General features: G+C 42.3%; 1 protein-coding gene across 1 annotated transcript; it reads left to right on the top strand.

Moving 5' to 3' along the window:
- Positions 1 to 437: 437 nt before the first annotated feature.
- On the top strand, positions 438 to 11,476 carry LOC115178091 (gastrula zinc finger protein XlCGF26.1-like; the record flags this gene model as incomplete). Its single annotated transcript, XM_029739129.1, has 2 exons — positions 438 to 471; positions 9,930 to 11,476. Coding segments are annotated over 2 exons (1,548 nt in total), but the record flags the coding sequence as incomplete, so codon positions are not given.
- Between the last annotated feature and the right edge of the window lie 7,597 nt (positions 11,477 to 19,073).

Raw genomic sequence — 19,073 nt, 5'->3', positions numbered from 1 at the left:
TGTGGAAAGAACTAGTCAATACAACATTTTAATTTCGTATTGACGTTGTTGTCGCTGTTAGTCAGTTAGCTGTCTGGTTAAGTTAGCACTAGCAGAGTCGCTAATGCTAACTAGCTAGCTAACATCCCCTCCTCCTGAACATGAGTTTACTGAGATACACTGAGAAAGGGAGAAAGATCATGGAAGAGGAGACTGTTACCGTCAAACAAGAAGTAGAAGAAGGTGAGGCTGTTACAGTGAAAGAAGAAAAGGAAGAAGCTTTCAGCGTGAAAGAGGAGGAGGATGTTACAGTGAAGGAAGAGAAGGATGCAGTTTTTGTAGTGAAGGAGGAGGAGGGGGAGATGACTGTCACAGAGAAAGAAGAGGAAGACGTTTTTGGAGAGAAGGATGAAGAGGGGGAGATTACTGTCACATTAGAGGAGGACGAAGAAGAAGAGAAGACTGGAGATCTGATTAACACCAGTAAATACAGTGAGTACTATCTAATAAAACAGGGGCATTGATCTGATTAACACCAGTAAATACAGTGAGTACTATCTAATAAAACAGGGACATTGATCTGATTAACACCAGTAAATACAGTGAGTACTATCTAATAAAACAGGGACATTGATCTGATTAACACCAGTAAATACAGTGAGTACTATCTAATAAAACAGGGACATTGATCTGATTAACACCAGTAAATACAGTGAGTACTATCTAATAAAACAGGGACATTGATCTGATTAACACCAGTAAATACAGTGAGTACTATCTAATAAAACAGGGACATTGATCTGATTAACACCAGTAAATACAGTGAGTACTATCTAATAAAACAGGGGCATTGATCTGATTAACACCAGTAAATACAGTGAGTACTATCTTATAAAACAGGGGCATTGATCTGATTAACACCTGTAAATACAGTGAGTACTATCTAATAAAACAGGGACATTGATCTGATTAACACCAGTAAATACAGTGAGTACTATCTAATAAAACAGGGACATTGATCTGATTAACACCAGTAAATACAGTGAGTACTATCTAATAAAACAGGGACATTGATCTGATTAACACCAGTAAATACAGTGAGTACTATCTTATAAAACAGGGACATTGATCTGATTAACACCAGTAAATACAGTGAGTACTATCTAATAAAACAGGGACATTGATCTGATTAACACCAGTAAATACAGTGAGTACTATCTAATAAAACAGGGACATTGATCTGATTAACACCAGTAAATACAGTGAGTACTATCTTATAAAACAGGGACATTGATCTGATTAACACCAGTAAATACAGTGAGTACTATCTTATAAAACAGGGGCATTGATCTGATTAACACCAGTAAATTCAGTGAGTACTATCTAATAAAACAGGGACATTGATCTGATTAACACCAGTAAATACAGTGGGTACTATCTAATAAAACAGGGACATTGATCTGATTAACACCAGTAAATACAGTGGGTACTATCTTAACAGGAGGACAAACTCTGCAGTTGTTGAACTAATCTGTGATTTTAAAAGGACATTATACTCTTGGATATGTTGTTTTTGTACTGTAGGAATTGAAAAAGCTACAAAGAGTCAACAAAACGTTAATGGATTAAATGCTTTTATTTATTTTTTAAATGTCTCTGAATATCTCTTTCTGTAGTGCTTTTGTTCAATATCACATGAGAGAAAAGTAATTTTTTTTAAACATGATTAAATATCAAAAAGTGTTTAGGTCCATAGTTGTTCAGTTATAATTTTCGACAGACTGATCTGATTTTAAATATCTATGATACCATATCATATATTACAGCCAACACATGTCTGATTTCAAATGATGAAGAGGACAGAATCAAGACAAGGAGAGATCTGGAATGTTCTGTTAATGTTCTGGAATGTTCTGTTAATGTTCTAACACACTACTAAGAGGAATGTTCTGTTAATGTTCTGTTAATGTTCTGTTAATGTTCTGGAATGTTCTATTAATGTTCTAACGCACTACTAAGAGGAATGTTCTGTTAATGTTCTGTTAATGTTCTATTAATGTTCTAAAACACTACTAAGAGGAATGATCTGGAATGTTCTGTTAGTTAATGTTCTGTTAGTTAATGTGTATATATATATATATTATTATTTTTTAAAACAATTTTTAAAGATGAACAACATGTACGTCATGAACTTTTATTTTATTGAGTAAACGTATTTTATTTATCCTTCTATGACCGGTGTAGATTGCGTTGCGTTTTGATCGGGCCGACAGATGGACAAGGGACGTTGTTTCCAGAGGCAGTTTAGAACTCGGTAGTGAATGTTGCAACCGAGGACAGACTATTTTTTAGGGCGCTGTGAACTTTAGGACACCCAGACAGATTCCCTTCCTAGAGACACACAGGATATATACAGGACCAATCAAACGTTTGGACACACCTACTCATTCAAGGGATTTTCTTTATTTTTGACTATTTTCTACACTGTAGAATAATAGTAGTGAAGACATCAAAACTACAGTGAGGGAAAAAAGTATTTGATCCCCTGCTGATTTTGTACGTTTGCCACTGACAAAGAAATGATCAGTCTATAATTTTAATTGTAGGTTTATTTGAACAGTGAGAGACAGAATAACAACAAAAAAATCCAGAAAAACGCATGTCAAAAATGTTATAAATTGCTTTGCATTTTAATGAGGGAAATAAGTATTTGACCCCTCTGCAAAACATGACTTAGTACTTGGTGGCAAATCCCTTGTCACTGTATGAAACGCATATGGAATCATGTTGTAAGCAAAAAAGTGTTAAATCAAAATATAGATTTTAGATTCTTCAAAGTAGCCACCCTTTGCCTTGATGACAGCTTTGAACACTCTTGGCATTCTCTCAACCAGCTTCATGAGGTAGTCTCCTGAAAATGTTTTGCTTACTACATGAGTCCATATGTGTTATTTCATAGTTTGATGTCTTCACTATTATTCTACAATGTAGAAAATAGTAAAAATAAAGAAAACCCTTTAATGGTGTGTCCAAACGTTTGATTGGTGCTGTATATATATATACAGTGAGTGCGGAAAGTATTCAGACCCCTTGACTTTTTCCACATTTTGTTACGTTACAGCCTTATTCTAAAATTGATTTTTTTTAAAAATCCCCTCATCAATCTACACACAATATCCCATAATGACAATTTTTCCAAATCTATTAAAATAAAAAACTAAAATATCACATTTTCATAAGTACAGACCCTTTACTGTTGGAGCATCTTTGGCAGCGATTACAGCCTGGAGTCTCCTTGGGTATGATGCTACAAGCCTGGCAGTGATTACAGCCTGGAGTCTCCTTGGGTATGACGCTACAAGCTTGGCACACCTGTATTTGGGGAGTTTCTCCCATTCTTCTCTGCAGCTCTGTCAGGTTGGATGGGGAGCGTCGCTGCACAGCTATTTTCAGGTCTCTCCAGAGATGTTCGATCGGGTTCAAGTCCGGGCTCTGTTTGCACTGTCTTGACTGTGTGCTTAGGGTTGTTGTCCTGTTGGACGGTGAACCTTCGCCCCAGTCTGAGGTCCTGAGCGCTCTGGAGCAGGTCTTTCATCAAGGATATCTTTGCACTTTGCTCCGTTCATCTTTCCCTCGATCCTGACTAGTCTCCCAGTCCCTGCTGCTGAAAAACATCCCCACAGCATGATGCTTCCACCAGAATCCTGTCTCGGAGCTCTACGGACAATTGCTTCGACCTCATGGTTTGGTTTTTGCTCTGACATGCACTGTAATCTGTGGGACCTTATATAGACAGGTGTGTGCCTTTCCAAAATCATGTCCAATCAATTGAATTTACCACAGGTGGACTCCAATCAAGCTGTAGAAACATCTCAAGGATGATTAATGGAAACAGGATGCACCTGAGCTCAATTTAGAGTCTCATAGCAAAGGGTCTGAATACTGATGTAAAAAAGTTTTTTTTTTTTTCAATTTTGTTTACATTTGCAAAAATGTATAAAAACGTGTTTTCTCTTTGTGTAGGGTTGCAAAGGGTCGGAAACTTTCCGGTAAATTTCCGGTATATTCTCCGGGAAGTTAAGCCCGGGAATTTTGGGAATTTTGCTTAAATTAATTTTTAAAAAGTTAGCTTATAACAAGTGAACCTTTTTTGTGGGATACACATAAGGCAATTCTAGGTCTTGTGGCATATTTTGGTTAAACTATCCCCAATTCAATGGAACTGCAACCCTCTGCATGCACAGTGCATTCTTCCATCACATGTACAGCGGATTCTCAAGATCTTGAACACTAATGAGATGCTATTGAGCCCACACTACTACACTGTCTGAGCCAAGGACTACATGCTTTCTGGTAAGTTTTGATTACTATACTGGGTGGGGTGAATATATTTTATAGGACATACATTATTTTTTGTTAACTAGTAAATAGTAGCCTGCAGCAAAATGTGTTTAAATCATTTCTAACTTTTTGCTAGTTAGTTTTTGTTACCATGTGGGTTTTAACTTGCTTGAGCCTGCTAACTGAGGAGTGTTAATTCACCTGTTTCCATACATGTTTCATTCTAAAACATTTATCTTACGAAGGAGTTGTTTAATCTAACTGCTTAACTATTAATCTGTACATGGAATTGTATTTGTTGTTTTTTTTACTCATTTTTGTCTTCATCTTTCCAGGAAAATGGCACGGGCACTATCTGATGTGTGGAGACATTTCACTGCAGCTAATGTAGAAGGAAAAGCTGTGTACATCTGCAAATACTGCACCAAATCATATGTGAAGAATGCAACAAAGATGCAGAATCATCTGGCCAAGGGCATAAAGTTCCCTCAGCGCTCACAACAAGCAACCTCTGACAAAAGTCCCTCTACTTCTATTCGAGGTGAAAATGATGAATCAGACACCTTATCGATAGCAACAGCTCATGGTCCTCCTGGAATCAGAAGTTTTTTTTGACTCAATGGAGGAACGCAGTCAGAGAAATGCTGATGAATGTCTTGCTTGAGCTGTGTATGCAACTGGTTCACCTCTGATGCTCACAGGCAATGCGTATTGGAAGAGATTTCTGAATGTTCTTTGCTCAGCATACACCCCTCCAACCAGACATGCTTTATCTACTCATTTCCTGGATGCAGAGTTCAAGTGAAGGTCAAGCAAATCATAGAGAAAGCAGACTGTATTGCAATCATCTCTGATGGGTGGTCGAATGTTCGTAGGCAAGCAATAATTAACTACGTCATCTCCACCCCTCAACCAGTATTCTACAAGAGCACAGACACAAGGGACAACAGACACACCGGTCTCTACATTGCAGATGAGCTGAAGGCAAGTCATCAATGACCTTGGACCACAGAAGGTATTTGCACTGGTGACAGACGATGCTGCGAACATGAAGGCTGCTTGGTCTAAAGTGGAGGAGTCTTACCCTCACATCACACCCATTGGCTGTGCTGCTGATGCATTGAATCAGCTCCTTAAGGACATCATGGCACTGAAAACAATGGATACACTCTACAAGAGAGCCAAGGAAAATGTTTAGGTATGTGAAGGGTCATCAAGTTATAGCAGCAATCTACCTCACCAAGCAAAGTGAGAAGAATAAGAGCACCACATTGAAGCTGCCCAGCAACACCTGTTGAGGTGGTGTTGTCATCATGTTTGACAGTCTCCTGGAGGGGAGAAGTCTCTCCAAGAAATGGCCATATCACAGTCTGCCGACATGGACAGCCCCATCAAGAGGATCCTCCTGGATGATGTATTTTGGGAGAGAGTGGTAAGCAGCCTGAAACTCCTGAAACCTATAGCAGTAGCCATTGCACATATTGAGGGAGACAACGCCATCCGGTCTGATGTTCATACTCTGCTTGCAGATGTAAGAGAAGAAATCCATACTGCCCACTGCCCACTTCACTGTTGCTCCAAGCAGAGGAAACTGCAGTTCTGAAAGTGTGAAGACTTCTGCCTGAATCCCATACACGCCGCAGTGTACATGTTGGACCCCAGGTATGCTGGCAAGAGCCTCCTGTCTGGTGCAGAGATCAACAAGGCCTATGGTGTCATCACTACCGTGTCTCGCCACCTTGGCCTGGATGAGGGCAAGGTTCTTTATACTTCCAAGGGCTTTGGGATGGAGATGCAATATGGCAGTCGTGCCAACAGATCTCATCAGCCACCTGGTGGAAGGGACTTTGTGGATCTGAGGCTCTTTCCCCTGTTGCCTCCATCATCCTCCAAATCCCACCAACATCAGCCGCCTCAGAGCGCAACTGGTCCTTGTTTGGGAACACACACACCTAAGCATGCAACAGGCTGAACAATACAAGAGTTGAAACATTTGTGGCCATCCGGGCAAATTAGAGGCTTTTTGAGCCTGACAACGAGCCATCCTCAACAAGGTTGGAAAGTGACAGTGAAGATGAGGCCTTCAGAGTCTGATGTTCAGTAGGGGTGACATTGAGGAGGTCCAGGGAGAAGACATGGAAGCCTGAGAGGAAGACAACCAAAGCTTTAGTTTCTAGACTATCATTGTTGAAAACGTTTTTTTGGGAGATGCGATGGATCATTGGGGATCATTCAATAATCCCTTTCTTCTGTTGTTCAGTGAAATCATCCCATGTGAAGAGTCAGCTCATTTAATTAAAGTTCAATTCATAACTAAATTGTTTTTTTTATTTCTATTGGAAGGATTGAATCATTTGCAATTATGTCTACAGTACTTATGATAAAGGTAAAAGTTTATGTTTCTGTCTCCGTATGATATGGTAAATATATCCAATGCAAAACAACATCTACATTTAAATAGTACAGGGCCTTGCAAAAGTATTCATCCCCCTTGGCGTTTTTCCTATTTAGTTGCATTACAACCTGTAATTTAAATGGATTTCTATGTGGATTTCATGTAATGGACATAAACACAAAATAGTCTAAATTGGTGAAGTGAAATGAAAAGAAATAACTTATTTAAAATTCTAAAAAACTGTAAAGTGGTGTGTGCATATGTATTCACCTCCTTCGCTATGAAGCCCCTAAATAAGATCTGGTGCAACCAATTACCTTCAGAAGTCACATAATTAGTTGAATAAAGTCCACCTGTGTGCAATCTAAGTGTCACATGATCTCAGTATATATACACCTGTTCTGAAAGGGCCCAGAGTCTGCAACACCACTAAGCAAGGGGCACCACCAAGCAAGCGGCACCATGAAGACCAAGGAGCTCTCCAAACAGGTCAGGGACAAAGTTGTGGGGAAGAACAGATCAGGGTTGGGTTATAAAAAAATATACAAAACTTTGAACATCCCACGGACCACCATTAAATCCATTATTAAAAAATGGAATGAATATGGCACCACAACAAACCTGCCAAGAGAGGGCCACCCACCAAAACTCACGGACCAGGCAAGGAGGGCATTAATCAGAGAGGCAACAAAGAGACCAAAGATAACCCTGAAGGAGCTGCAAAGCTCCACAGCGGAGATTGGAGTATCTGTCCATAGGACCACTTTAAGCCGTACACTCCACAGAGCTGGGCTTTACGGAGGAGTGGCCAGATAAAAAGCCATTGCTTGAAGGAAAAAAATAAGCAACACGTTTGGAACCAAAAGGCATGTGGGAGATTCTCCAAACATATGGAAGAAGGTACTCTGGTCAGGTTGTAATTGATGTTGATGGTAAAACAGGTTGTAATTGATGGTAAAACAGGTTGTAATTGATATTGATGGTAAAACAGGTTGTAATTGATGTTGATGGTAAAACAGGTTGTAATTGATATTGATGGTAAAACAGGTTGTAATTGATGGTAAAACAGGTTGTAATTGATATTGATGGTAAAACAGGTTGTAATTGATATTGATAGTAAAACAGGTTATAATTGATGGTAAAACAGGTTGTAATTGATATTGATGGTAAAACAGGTTGTAATTGATATTGATGGTAAAACAGGTTGTAATTGATATTGATGGTTCTAACTGTTGCAGAGGTTTATTTATACATATATATAATAATATATATATATATATATATATATATATATATATAATATATAATAATATATACAAATCCCTTCTGTTGCAAACCAAATGCAGGACTAGATGTAATAATGTCTAGATTATTTTTTCCAGTGGAGATTAGTTTATAAATTGCCTGGCAGGGCTGTGGGACAGTGGAGATTAGTTTATAAATTGCCTGGCTTGGCTATGGGACAGTGGAGATGAGTTTATAAATTGCCTGGCTGGGCTGTGGGACAGTGGAGATTAGTTTATGAATTGCCTGGCAGGGCTGTGGGACAGTGGAGAGAAGTTTATAAATTGCCTGGCTGGGCCTTGGGACAGTGGATGTATAAGGATAATTCAAATACAACTGTTAACTTTTTAGTGACAAGGGGCAGTATTCAGAAATTCAGGTGAATGACATGCCAAAATTAAACTGCCTGCTTTCTCGGGCCCAGAAGGTAGGATATGCATATTATTAGTAGATTTGGATAGTTTCTAAAACAGTTTGAAGGATGTCTGTGAGTATAACAGAACTCATATGGAAGGCAAAAACCTGAGGAAAATCCAACCAGGAAGTGTGGAAATCTGAGGATTGTAGTTTTTCAAGTGATTCCCTATCCAGTATACAGTGACTTAGGGTTCATTTTGCACTTCCTAAGGCTTCCACTAGATGTCAACAGTCTTTAGAACCTTGTTTCATGCTTTTACTGTTACTGGGGAGAGAATAAGAGCTGACTCAACAAGTGGACTGCCTGAGGCCTATGAGTTGTTTACTGCGCGGGCACGCAGGCACGCCGTTCCTTCTTTTTCCTCTGTAATGAATACGCTATTGTCCGGTTGGAATATTATCAAATATTTATGTTAAAAAGACCCTAAGGATTGATTGTAAACATCGTTTGACATGTTTCTATGAACGGTAATGGAAAATTTTGACTTTTCGTCTAGGGTTTTGTGCTCGCTCATTTTGCCTTTGGATAGTGATCTGAACGCGCAAACAAAAGGAGGTATTTGGACATAAATATGGAGTTTATCGAACAAAACTAACATTTTTTGTGGGAGTCCTGGGAGTGCATTCCGACGAAGATCAGCAAAGGTAAGTGAAGATTTATACTATTTCTGAGTTTTGTTGACTCCAGAACTTGGCGGGTAACTGTATAGCTTGCTTTGATGGCTGAGCTCTGTACTCAGAATATTGAAAAATGTGCTTTCGCCGTAAAGCGATTTTGAAATCTGACACAGCGGTTGCATTAAGGAGAAGTGTATCTATAATTCTTTCAATAACTGTTGTAAATGTTATCAACGTTTATGATGAGTATTTTTGTAAATTGATGTGCTCATTCACCGGAAGTTTTTGGAGGCAATACTGAACATCACGCGCCAATGTAAAATGGGGTTTTTGGATATAAATATGAACTTTATCGAACAAAACATACATGTATTGTGTAACATTGAGTCCTGGGAGTGTCATCTGATGAAGATCGTCAAAGGTTAGTGATTAATTTTAGCTGTATTTCTGGTTATTGTGACGCCTCTCCTTGCTTGGAAAATGACTGTGTGGTTTTTCTTGTCTCAGCGTTGTCCTAACATAATCTAATGTTATGCTTTCGCCATAAAGCCTTTTTGAAATCGGACAATGTGTTTGGATTAATGAGAAGTGTATCTTTAAAATGGGATATAATAGTTGTATGTTTGAGAAATTTGAAATTATGAGATTTTTGTTGTTTTGAATTTGCAGCCCTGCTATTTCGCTAGCGTCCCACATGTCCCAGAGAGTTTAACAGGCATTACCCAGGGATCATCATGAATATCTAACGGCTATTAACCAATCAGTATCTACGATCCAAATGTACTGTTTTATAATGAGGGATCTAGTCTAGATTAAACCTCATAAGAAGACAGTTTTATTTAATGGAGATTTCATTCAGGTCTCTGTTTAACTAGATACTGTTTGTCTTTGGCAGGAGAGAGACCAGACTCTCACTCTGACGGCAGGAAGAGTCCTTCAGAGGAAGGACAGAAGACAGGAGAGAAGACTTCACAATGTTCCCAATGTGGGAAGAGTTTTACACGGTTAGGGAACCTGAAAAGTCATGAGAGAATACACACAGGAGAGAAACCTTTCCAATGCTCCCAATGTGGAAAGAGTTTCACACGGTTAGGGAACTTGAAAGAACATAAAATAATACACACAGTAGAGAAACCTTTCCAATGCTCCCAGTGTGAAAAGGGCTTTAGGTGGTTAGGGAACCTGAAAAAGCATGAGAGAACACACACAGCAGAGAAACCGTTCCAATGCTCCCAGTGTGGGAATGGTTTTACACAGTTAGGGAGCTTGAAGGAGCATGAAAGGTTACACACAGGGGAGAAGCCTTTCCAATGTTCCCAGTGTGGAAAGAGTTTTGCCCTGTTAGGGAGCCTGAAAAAACATGAGAGAACACACACAGGAGAAAAGCCGTTCCAATGCTCCCAGTGTGGGAAGGGTTTTACACGGTTAGGGAACCTGAAGGACCATGAAAGAGTACACACAGGAGAGAAACCTTTCCAATGCTCCCAGTGTGGAAATAATTTTACACGGTTACGGAGCCTGAACGAACATAAATTAGTACACACAGGAGAGAAACGTTTCCAATGTTCCCAGTGTGGAAAGGGTTTTACCCTGTTAGGGAGCCTGAAAAAGCATGAGAGAACACACACAGGAGAAAAGCCGTTCCAATGCTCCCACTGTGGAAAGATTTTTACACAGTTAAAGAGCTTGAAGGTGCATGAAAGGATACACACAGGGGAGACATCTTACCATTGCTCTCTGTGTGGAAAGGATTTTACCAAGTTAGGGAACCTAAACAAACATAAACAATTACACACCGGAGCGAAACCTTTCCAATGCTCCCAGTGTGGGAAGGGTTTTACACTGTTAGAGAACCTGAAGGATCATAAAAGAGTACACACAGGAGAGAAACGTTTCCAATGCTCCCAGTGTGGAATAGGTTTTACCCTGTTAGGGAACCTGAAAAAGCATGAGAAAATACACACAGGAGAGAAGTCTTTCCAATGTTCCCAGTGTGGAAATAGTTTTAAAAGTTTAGGGAGCTTGAAGGACCATGAAAGGATACACACATGGGAGACAGCTTACCATTGCTCTCTGTGTGGAAAGAATTTTACCAAGTTAGGGAACCTAACAAAACATGCAGAATTTCACACAGGAAAGAAGCCTTTCCAATGCTCCCAGTGTGGAAAGGGTTTTACACGGTTAGGGAATCTGAAGGACCATAAAAGAACACACACAAGAGAGAAACCTTTCCAATGCTCCCAATGTGGAAAGGGTTTTACCCTGTCACAGAACCTGAAAAGGCATGAGAGAACCCACACTGTTTTAACAATGACCCCAGGAGTTGGAACCAGTTCAGAAAACAGAACAGAAAACCGCGTAAGAACAAAAAAAATGAAGAAACAGAAACCGAACCGGGAAAGAAAGTGATCTCTACAGTTCTGGAACAGAACCGTTATTTTAAAAGTAACTGTCAGGTGGAAGATCTTATTAACTTTAAAAAGTGAATATTCTGTTAACTCATCGAAATAGTGTTGAGACATCCTATACTTGTATCTCAAACAGACAGTTTTAAAAAAAATACTATTTCCTCATAGAACATGTTATCTCCCTGCGGAGGATGAGCTGGCCATTCTGTTGTCGGGGTACGACCCCCTGGTTCTAGTCCAGGTTCTGTCTCAGTGCTAGCTGTGTCACTAGAGATCCTGGTTCTAGTCCAGGTTCTGTCTCAGTGCTAGCTGTGTCACTAGAGATCCTAGTTCAAGTCCAGGCTCTGTCGCACTAGCGACTCCTGTGGCGGGCCGGGTGCAGTGCACGCTGACACGGTCACCAGGTGTACGGTGTTTCCTCCACCACATTGGAGCGGCTGACTTCCTGGTTAAGCGGGCATTGTGTCAAGAAGCAGTGCGGCTTGGCTGGGTTGTGTTTCGGACGACGCGCGGCTCTCGACCTTCGCCTCTCCCGAGTCCGTACGGGAGTTGCAGCGATGGGACAAGACTGTAACTACCAATTGGATACCATGAAATTGGGGAGAAAAAAGGTATTTAAAAAAAAAAAAAAAAAAATGAATAAAGGAAGTGAATTTTTTTTTAATGTCTTCAAGCCTCCTCTCTCTTCCTCTCTCCTCCTCCTCCTCTTCCTCTCTCCTCCTCCTCCTCCTCCCCTTCCTCCTCCTCCTCCCCTTCCTCCTCCTCCTCTCTCTTCCTCTCTCCTCCTCCTCCCCTTCCTCCTCTCTCCTCCTCTTCTCTCCTCCTCTTCCTCCTCTCCTCCTCCTCCTCTTCCTCCGTAGGTATAATTCTGTGGGTCTAATTCAGATAATGATATGCTACAACAAGATGCTAGGCGCTTCAAGCCAAGCCTCCCCCTCCCTCTCTCGCTCTCTCTCTTCCTCCTCCTCCTCTCTCCTCCTCCTCCCTCTCTCGCTCTCTCTCCTCCTCTCCTCTTCCTCCTCCTCCTCTTCCTCCTCCTCCCTCTCGCTCTCTCTCCGACCCCGCAAAATGTATGTGGCATCTTGCGCTCTACACTTGTCTGTCCATCGCGCATGTAAACAACTAGCTTACCTGCTCCATAGCAAGCTGGTCTGTCCACACTGCCTTGCCTGCGGAATGAAATGAGCTAAATTATTATTTTTAGTTGTGGTTTTGTTCAGAACAAAAAACATTTGTAATAACATTTTGGTTCCAACCCCTGGGGTTTATTCATTCCAACCCCTGGGGTGTATTCATTCCAACCCCTGGGGTGTATTCATTCCAACCCCTGGGGTGTATTCATTCCAACCCCTGGGGTGTATTCATTCCAACCCCTGGGGTGTATTCATTCCTGGGGTTTATTCATTCCAACCCCTGGGGTTTATTCATTCCAACCCCTGGGGTGTATTCATTCCAACCCCTGGGGTGTATTCATTCCAACCCCTGGGGTGTATTCATTCCAACCCCTGGGGTGTATTCATTCCAACCCCTGGGGTGTATTCATTCCAACCCCTGGGGTGTATTTATTCCAACCCCTGGGGTGTATTCATTCCAACCCCTGGGGTGTATTCATTCCAACCCCTGGGGTGTATTCATTCCAACCCCTGGGGTGTATTCATTCCAACCCCTGGGGTGTATTCATACCAACCCCTGGGGTGTATTCATTCCAACCCCTGGGGTGTATTCATTCCAACCCCTGGGGTGTATTCATTCCAACCCCTGGGGTGTATTCATTCCAACCCCTGGGGTGTATTCATTCCAACCCCTGGGGTGTATTCATTCCAACCCCTGGGGTGTATTCATTCCAACCCCTGGGGTGTATTCATTCCAACCCCTGGGGTGTATTCATTCCAACCCCTGGGGTGTATTCATTCCAACCCCTGGGGTGTATTCATTCCAAAGCATTTATTAAACGGAAACAAATGGGAACGAAATGGGAAGGGACTTACCAGAATTTTGTCCAATAGAAAATCCCCAAAATTTGCTAAATGTTCAGAATCAGCGAATGTTTTACCCAGTTAGGGAACCTGAAAACACATGAGAGAGAGAACACAGGGGGGGAAAAGCCTTTCCAATGTTCCCAGTGTGGAAAGAGTTTTACCCAGTTAGGGAACCTGAAAACACATGAGAGAGAATACACAGGGGAAGATAAGACCTTCCACATTTTCCAGGACACAGGATCTACAATAAGATAATAGACGGGGCCTGTGTTCTGACATGTTTTCGACTGACAATTTGTGTTTTTGTTGATGTCGCATTATTACAACAACAAAAAATCGTCCTACTTGAGTTTTTTCCTCTCGAGATTTAGCATTTTAAAATGTGTATTTTATTTTGATTATGATTTGGATTTGATTGAATACAAGTATGAACCCCTTAGATGTTCATGATTTGATTTGGAAAGTTGTAGATTTTATTAAATAGATGTAATAGAATGTGTATTTCTTTATTCTAACCTTGAAAAAAACTAGTCAATTTAGTTATTTTGTTTCATTGAATTAATTTGTGTTGTCATGTCTGTGACTATCATTAAATGTATCAAATCAATTCTCTGTGTGTAATTATTATTACCTGATTAAACTAATCATGTAAACTTTAACTCGGAAGTCGGGGGCACCATGGAAAAATGTTGTTTATAGAATGTCAATTTCCCGAATAGAACTCATCAGGTATTTTAGTATCTTATCAAAACAGTTGCTTATTAATGAATTGTTATTATTACCTCATCAGTTCTCATTACTGAATGTCGCAAACCCTTGGATATCTGCACAAACCCTAGCCTAAATCATGAATCAGGAATCAGCGATATACAAATTGGCTTAATTATTGACTTAATTAATTATTTATTTACTAACTAACTAAATAATCACACAGAATGACATAACAGACAAACAGTAGATATTTGGGTTACTAACATGATACAAAGAAAAAGTCCCTAGCGGACCAAGCTTGGTAGACCAAGGAAAGGGGTGGGGACTGAGAAAGAGCGAGAAAGACAACATGGATTCACTATCTATAGACTCTATATCTATTCACTACACACAGTGGATAATTATACTCATGGACATGCTAAAACGTTGCACGTGAACGGGCCGCTCGTTCTGAAAGAAATTGCAATGTACATATTTACGCTTTTATGTCGTCGTTGTTGTCTCTCCGTTGAAAACACTCGATCGTCCTGTAGAGATCATCAGAGTCTCTGGTTAACTTTCCCAGAAGTCACAATTTATTTCATGGTTGTAGGTGGTTAGAATGGATACTTCAGAATACCATTCAGAAATGTTCCCATAGAATAGATGCTTCGGCGGTTGTCGGTATTCTCGTTCTAGGTTTACGTCATTTCTAAGCTTCAGACTAGTAATTCGTGTCGTCTAGAATTTGCTCCTTCTTCTGTAGTGATCGATTAGTCTCAGAGTTTAACCCTTTCCAGCCATGTAGCCAAAACTACAGCTGTCTAATGGTCTAATGGTCTATAGAATTGTATCCGTTCCAACGTCGGGACTCTGTCCCGGGGTTCTCTGACGGGGCTGTGGCCACTGACTAGCTAAAACTTTATAACTAAACAAGTATTTTTGTCCATCTTTGAGGACATGTATTTAAATCGCTAGAGCGGTCACTCGATTATCTTGTCAATATAATAGATCCTCTTTGCTTCCAATTACTACCAGTAAAATGGCCGCTAGTCCAACCCACACATTTTCCTGCGTAAGCAAAAGCAGGAAATCCATCACCGATGCCTCTACTGCCATTCATTCCAATTAGACTGGTTCTGGATTTTCTCCCTGACCAAGATGGCTGACATTTTTTGGCTCCATTATGGAACTTTGAAGGTTTATGACAAATATCTTGTTTAGAAGGCCAACGTGACATTACATCTTCTCACAAAAAATAGTTTCATATTCAATCATATATTTTACACAACATTCAGGTAGAAAACTAATCACTGAGAAAATGTACACTTCCCAAAGCTACCGTTCTTCGGTGCTACCGTTCTTCCTGATGTCACAAAATATAAAACAACTTTTGACAGGATTGTTCTTTAAATACCCACGGACCATTCCCGCATTCTCAAAAAAATAGAAATATTGTTTAATCCTCCAATTTCGGGGAATAAGAGTTGAACAAATGGGGCGGCAGGTAGCCTAGTGGTTAGAGTGTAGAGGCGGCAGGTAGCCTAGTGGTTAGAGTGGAGGGGCGGCAGGTAGCCTAGTGGTTAGAGTGGAGGGGCGGCAGGTAGCCTAGTGGTTAGAGTGTAGAGGAGGCAGGTAGCCTAGTGGTTAGAGTGTAGAGGTGGCAGGTAGCCTAGTGGTTAGAGTGTAGAGGCGGCAGGTAGCCTAGTGGTTAGAGTGTAGAGGTGGCAGGTAGCCTAGTGGTTAGAGTGTAGAGGCGGCAGGTAGCCTAGTGGTTAGAGTGTAGAGGAGGCAGGTAGCCTAGTGGTTAGAGTGTAGAGGTGGCAGGTAGCCTAGTGGTTAGAGTGTAGAGGCGGCAGGTAGCCTAGTGGTTAGAGTGAAGAGGTGGCAGGTAGCCTAGTGGTTAGAGTGTAGAGGCGGCAGGTAGCCTAGTGGTTAGAGTGTAGAGGCGGCAGGTAGCCTAGTGGTTAGAGTGTAGAGGCGGCAGGTAGCCTAGCGGTTAGAGTGTAGAGGCGGCAGGTAGCCTAGCGGTTAGAGTGTAGACGCGGCAGTTAGCCTTGTGGGTTGGAGTGTAGAGGCGGCAGGTAGCCTAGTGGTTAGAGTGGAGGGGCGGCAGGTAGCCTAGTGGTTAGAGTGTAGAGGCGGCAGGTAGCCTAGTGGTTAGAGTGTAGAGGCGGCAGGTAGCCTAGTGGTTAGAGTGAAGAGGCGGCAGGTAGCCTAGTGGTTAGAGTGTAGAGGCGGCAGGTAGCCTAGTGGTTAGAGTGTAGAGGCGGCAGGTAGCCTAGTGGTTAGAGTGTAGAGGCGGCAGGTAGCCTAGTGGTTAGAGTGTAGGTGCGGCAGGTATCCTAGTGGTTAGAGTGGAGGGACGGCAGGTAGCCTAGTGGTTAGAGTGTAGAGGCGGCAGGTAGCCTAGTGGTTAGAGTGGAGGGGCGGTAGGTAGCCTAGTGGTTAGAGTGGAGGGGCGGCAGGTAGCCTAGTGGTTAGAGTGTTGGACCTGTAACCGAAAGGTTGCTAGATCAAATCCCCCGAGCTGTCAAAGTAGAAATCTGTCCTTCTGCCCCTGAACTGTTCCAAGGCCGTCATTGAAAAAAGGAATGTGTTCTTAACTGACTTGCCTAGTTAAAGAAAGGTTAAAGTGAAGCTCTTTGTTCCATAGGTTTATTCCCCCTCTCTTTCTGCATGACCAGGAGGAGAGAGAGAGTCTCTGCCAGGAATTTATGACCATAAAACTTGTGGTGGGAGAGAATGAGAGAGGAGAGGGCCACGATATCCACCCCCAAAGGGCCACATCATGACTGTGTACTAGTCTTCACACTAAAGGTGTATGAAAACGTCATGACGACGTTCTGATAACGTTGATAAGTTGTTGACTTTCTGATAAGTTGTTGACGTTCTGATAAGTTGTTGACGTTCTGATAACGTCGATAAGTTGTTGACGTTCTGATAAGTTGTTGACGTTCTGATAAGTTGTTGACGTTCTGATAACGTCGATAAGTTGTTGACGTTCTGATAAGTTGTTGACGTGAAGAACATTCGCTAGCTGCCTCATCAATCGTCAGAGAAAGAAAACACCAATTTTAAAACCTTTTTTTTAAACCAGGCAAGTCAGTTAAGAACAAATTCTTATTTTCAATGACGGTCTGTGGGTTAACTGCCTTGTTCAGGAGCAGAACGACAGATTTCTCACCTTGTCAGCTTGGGGATTTGAAATTGCAACCTTTCGGTTACTAGTCCAACACTCCAACCACTAGGCTACCTGCCGCCCCAGATGCTGATTGTAAAAAAAAAAAAAAGCATTTGATTAAATGCAACATATGTATATATAATAAACCCCAGGAAGAGTAGCTGCTGCCTTGGCAGGAACTAATGGGGATCCATAATAAACCCCAGGAAGAGTAGCTGCTGCCTTGGCAGGAACTAATGGGGATCCATAATAAACCCCAGGAAGAGTAGCTGCTGCCTTGGCAGGAACTAAATGGGGATCCATAATAAACCCCAGGAAGAGTAGCTGCTGCCTTGGCAGGACCTAATGGGGATCCATAATAAACCCCAGGAAGAGTAGCTGCTGCCTTGGCAGGAACTAATGGGGATCCATAATAAACCCCAGGAAGAGTAGCCGCTGCCTTGATAGGAACTAATGGGGATCCATAATAAACCCCAGGAAGAGTAGCCGCTGCCTTGGCAGGAACTAATGGGGATCCATAATAAACCCCAGGAAGAGTAGCTGCTGCCTTGGCTTAGCAAACGAGGATCGGATATCGTCAACCTTCTTTTCAAAATGGTTGACGAAGTCATCCGCAGAGAGGGAGGAGGGGGGGGGGAGGAGGATTCAGGAGGGAGGAGAAGGTAGCAAAGAGCTTCCTAGGGTTAGAGGCAGATGCTTGGAATTTAGAGTGGTAGAAAGTGGCTTTAGCAGCAGAGACAGAAGAGGAGAATGTAGAGAGGAGGGAGTGAAAGGATGCGAGGTCCGCAGGGAGGCGAGTTTTCCTCCATTTCCGCTCGGCTGCCCGGAGCCCTGTTCTGTGAGCTCGCAGTGAGTCGTCGAGCCACGGAGCAGGAGGGGAGGACCGAGCCGGCCTGGAGGATAGGGGACAGAGAAAATCAAAGGATGCAGAAAGGGAGGAGAGGAGGGTTGAGGAGGCAGAATCAGGAGATAGGTTGGAGAAGGTTTGAGCAGAGGGAAGAGATGATAGGATGGAAGAGGAGAGAGTAGCGGGAGAGAGAGAGCGAAGGTTGGGACGGCGCAATACCATCCGAGTAGGGGCAGAGTGAGAAGTGTTGGATGAGGGCGAGAGGGAAAAGGATACAAGGTAGTGGTCGGAGACTTGGAGGGGAGTTGCAATGAGATTAGTGGAAGAACAGCATCTAGTAAAGATGAGGTCAAGCGTATTGCCTGCCTTGTGAGTAGGGGGGGAAGGTGAGAGGGTGAGATCAAAGGAGGAGAGGAGTGGAAAGAAGGAGGCAGAGAGGAATGAGTCAAAGGTAGACGTGGGGAGGTTAAAGTCACCCAGAACTGTGAGAGGTGAGCCATCCTCAGGAAAGGAACTTATCAAGGCGTCAAGCTCATTGATGAACTCTCCAAGGGAACCTGGAGGGCAATAAATGATAAGGATGTTAAGCTTGAAAGGGCTGGTAACTGTGACAGCATGGAATTCAAATGAGGAGATAGACAGATGGGTCAGGGGAAAAAGAGAGAATGTCCACTTGGGAGAGATGAGGATTCCAGTGCCACCACCCCTCTGGCTCGATGCTCTAGGGGTATGCGAGAACACGTAGGCAGACGAGGAGAGAGCAGTAGGAGTAGCAGTGTTATCTGTGGTAATCCATGTTTCCGTCAGCGCCAGGAAGTCTAGGGACTGGAGGGTAGCATAGGCTGAGATGAACTCAGCCTTGTTGGCCGCAGACCGGCAGTTCCAGAGGCTGCCGGAGACCTGGAACTCCACGTGGGTCGTGCGCGCAGGG

Source organism: Salmo trutta, chromosome 38, assembly GCF_901001165.1.
Source record: "Salmo trutta chromosome 38, fSalTru1.1, whole genome shotgun sequence".
NCBI lineage: Eukaryota > Metazoa > Chordata > Actinopteri > Salmoniformes > Salmonidae > Salmo > Salmo trutta.
This window is presented reverse-complemented; position numbering and strand designations above follow the sequence as displayed.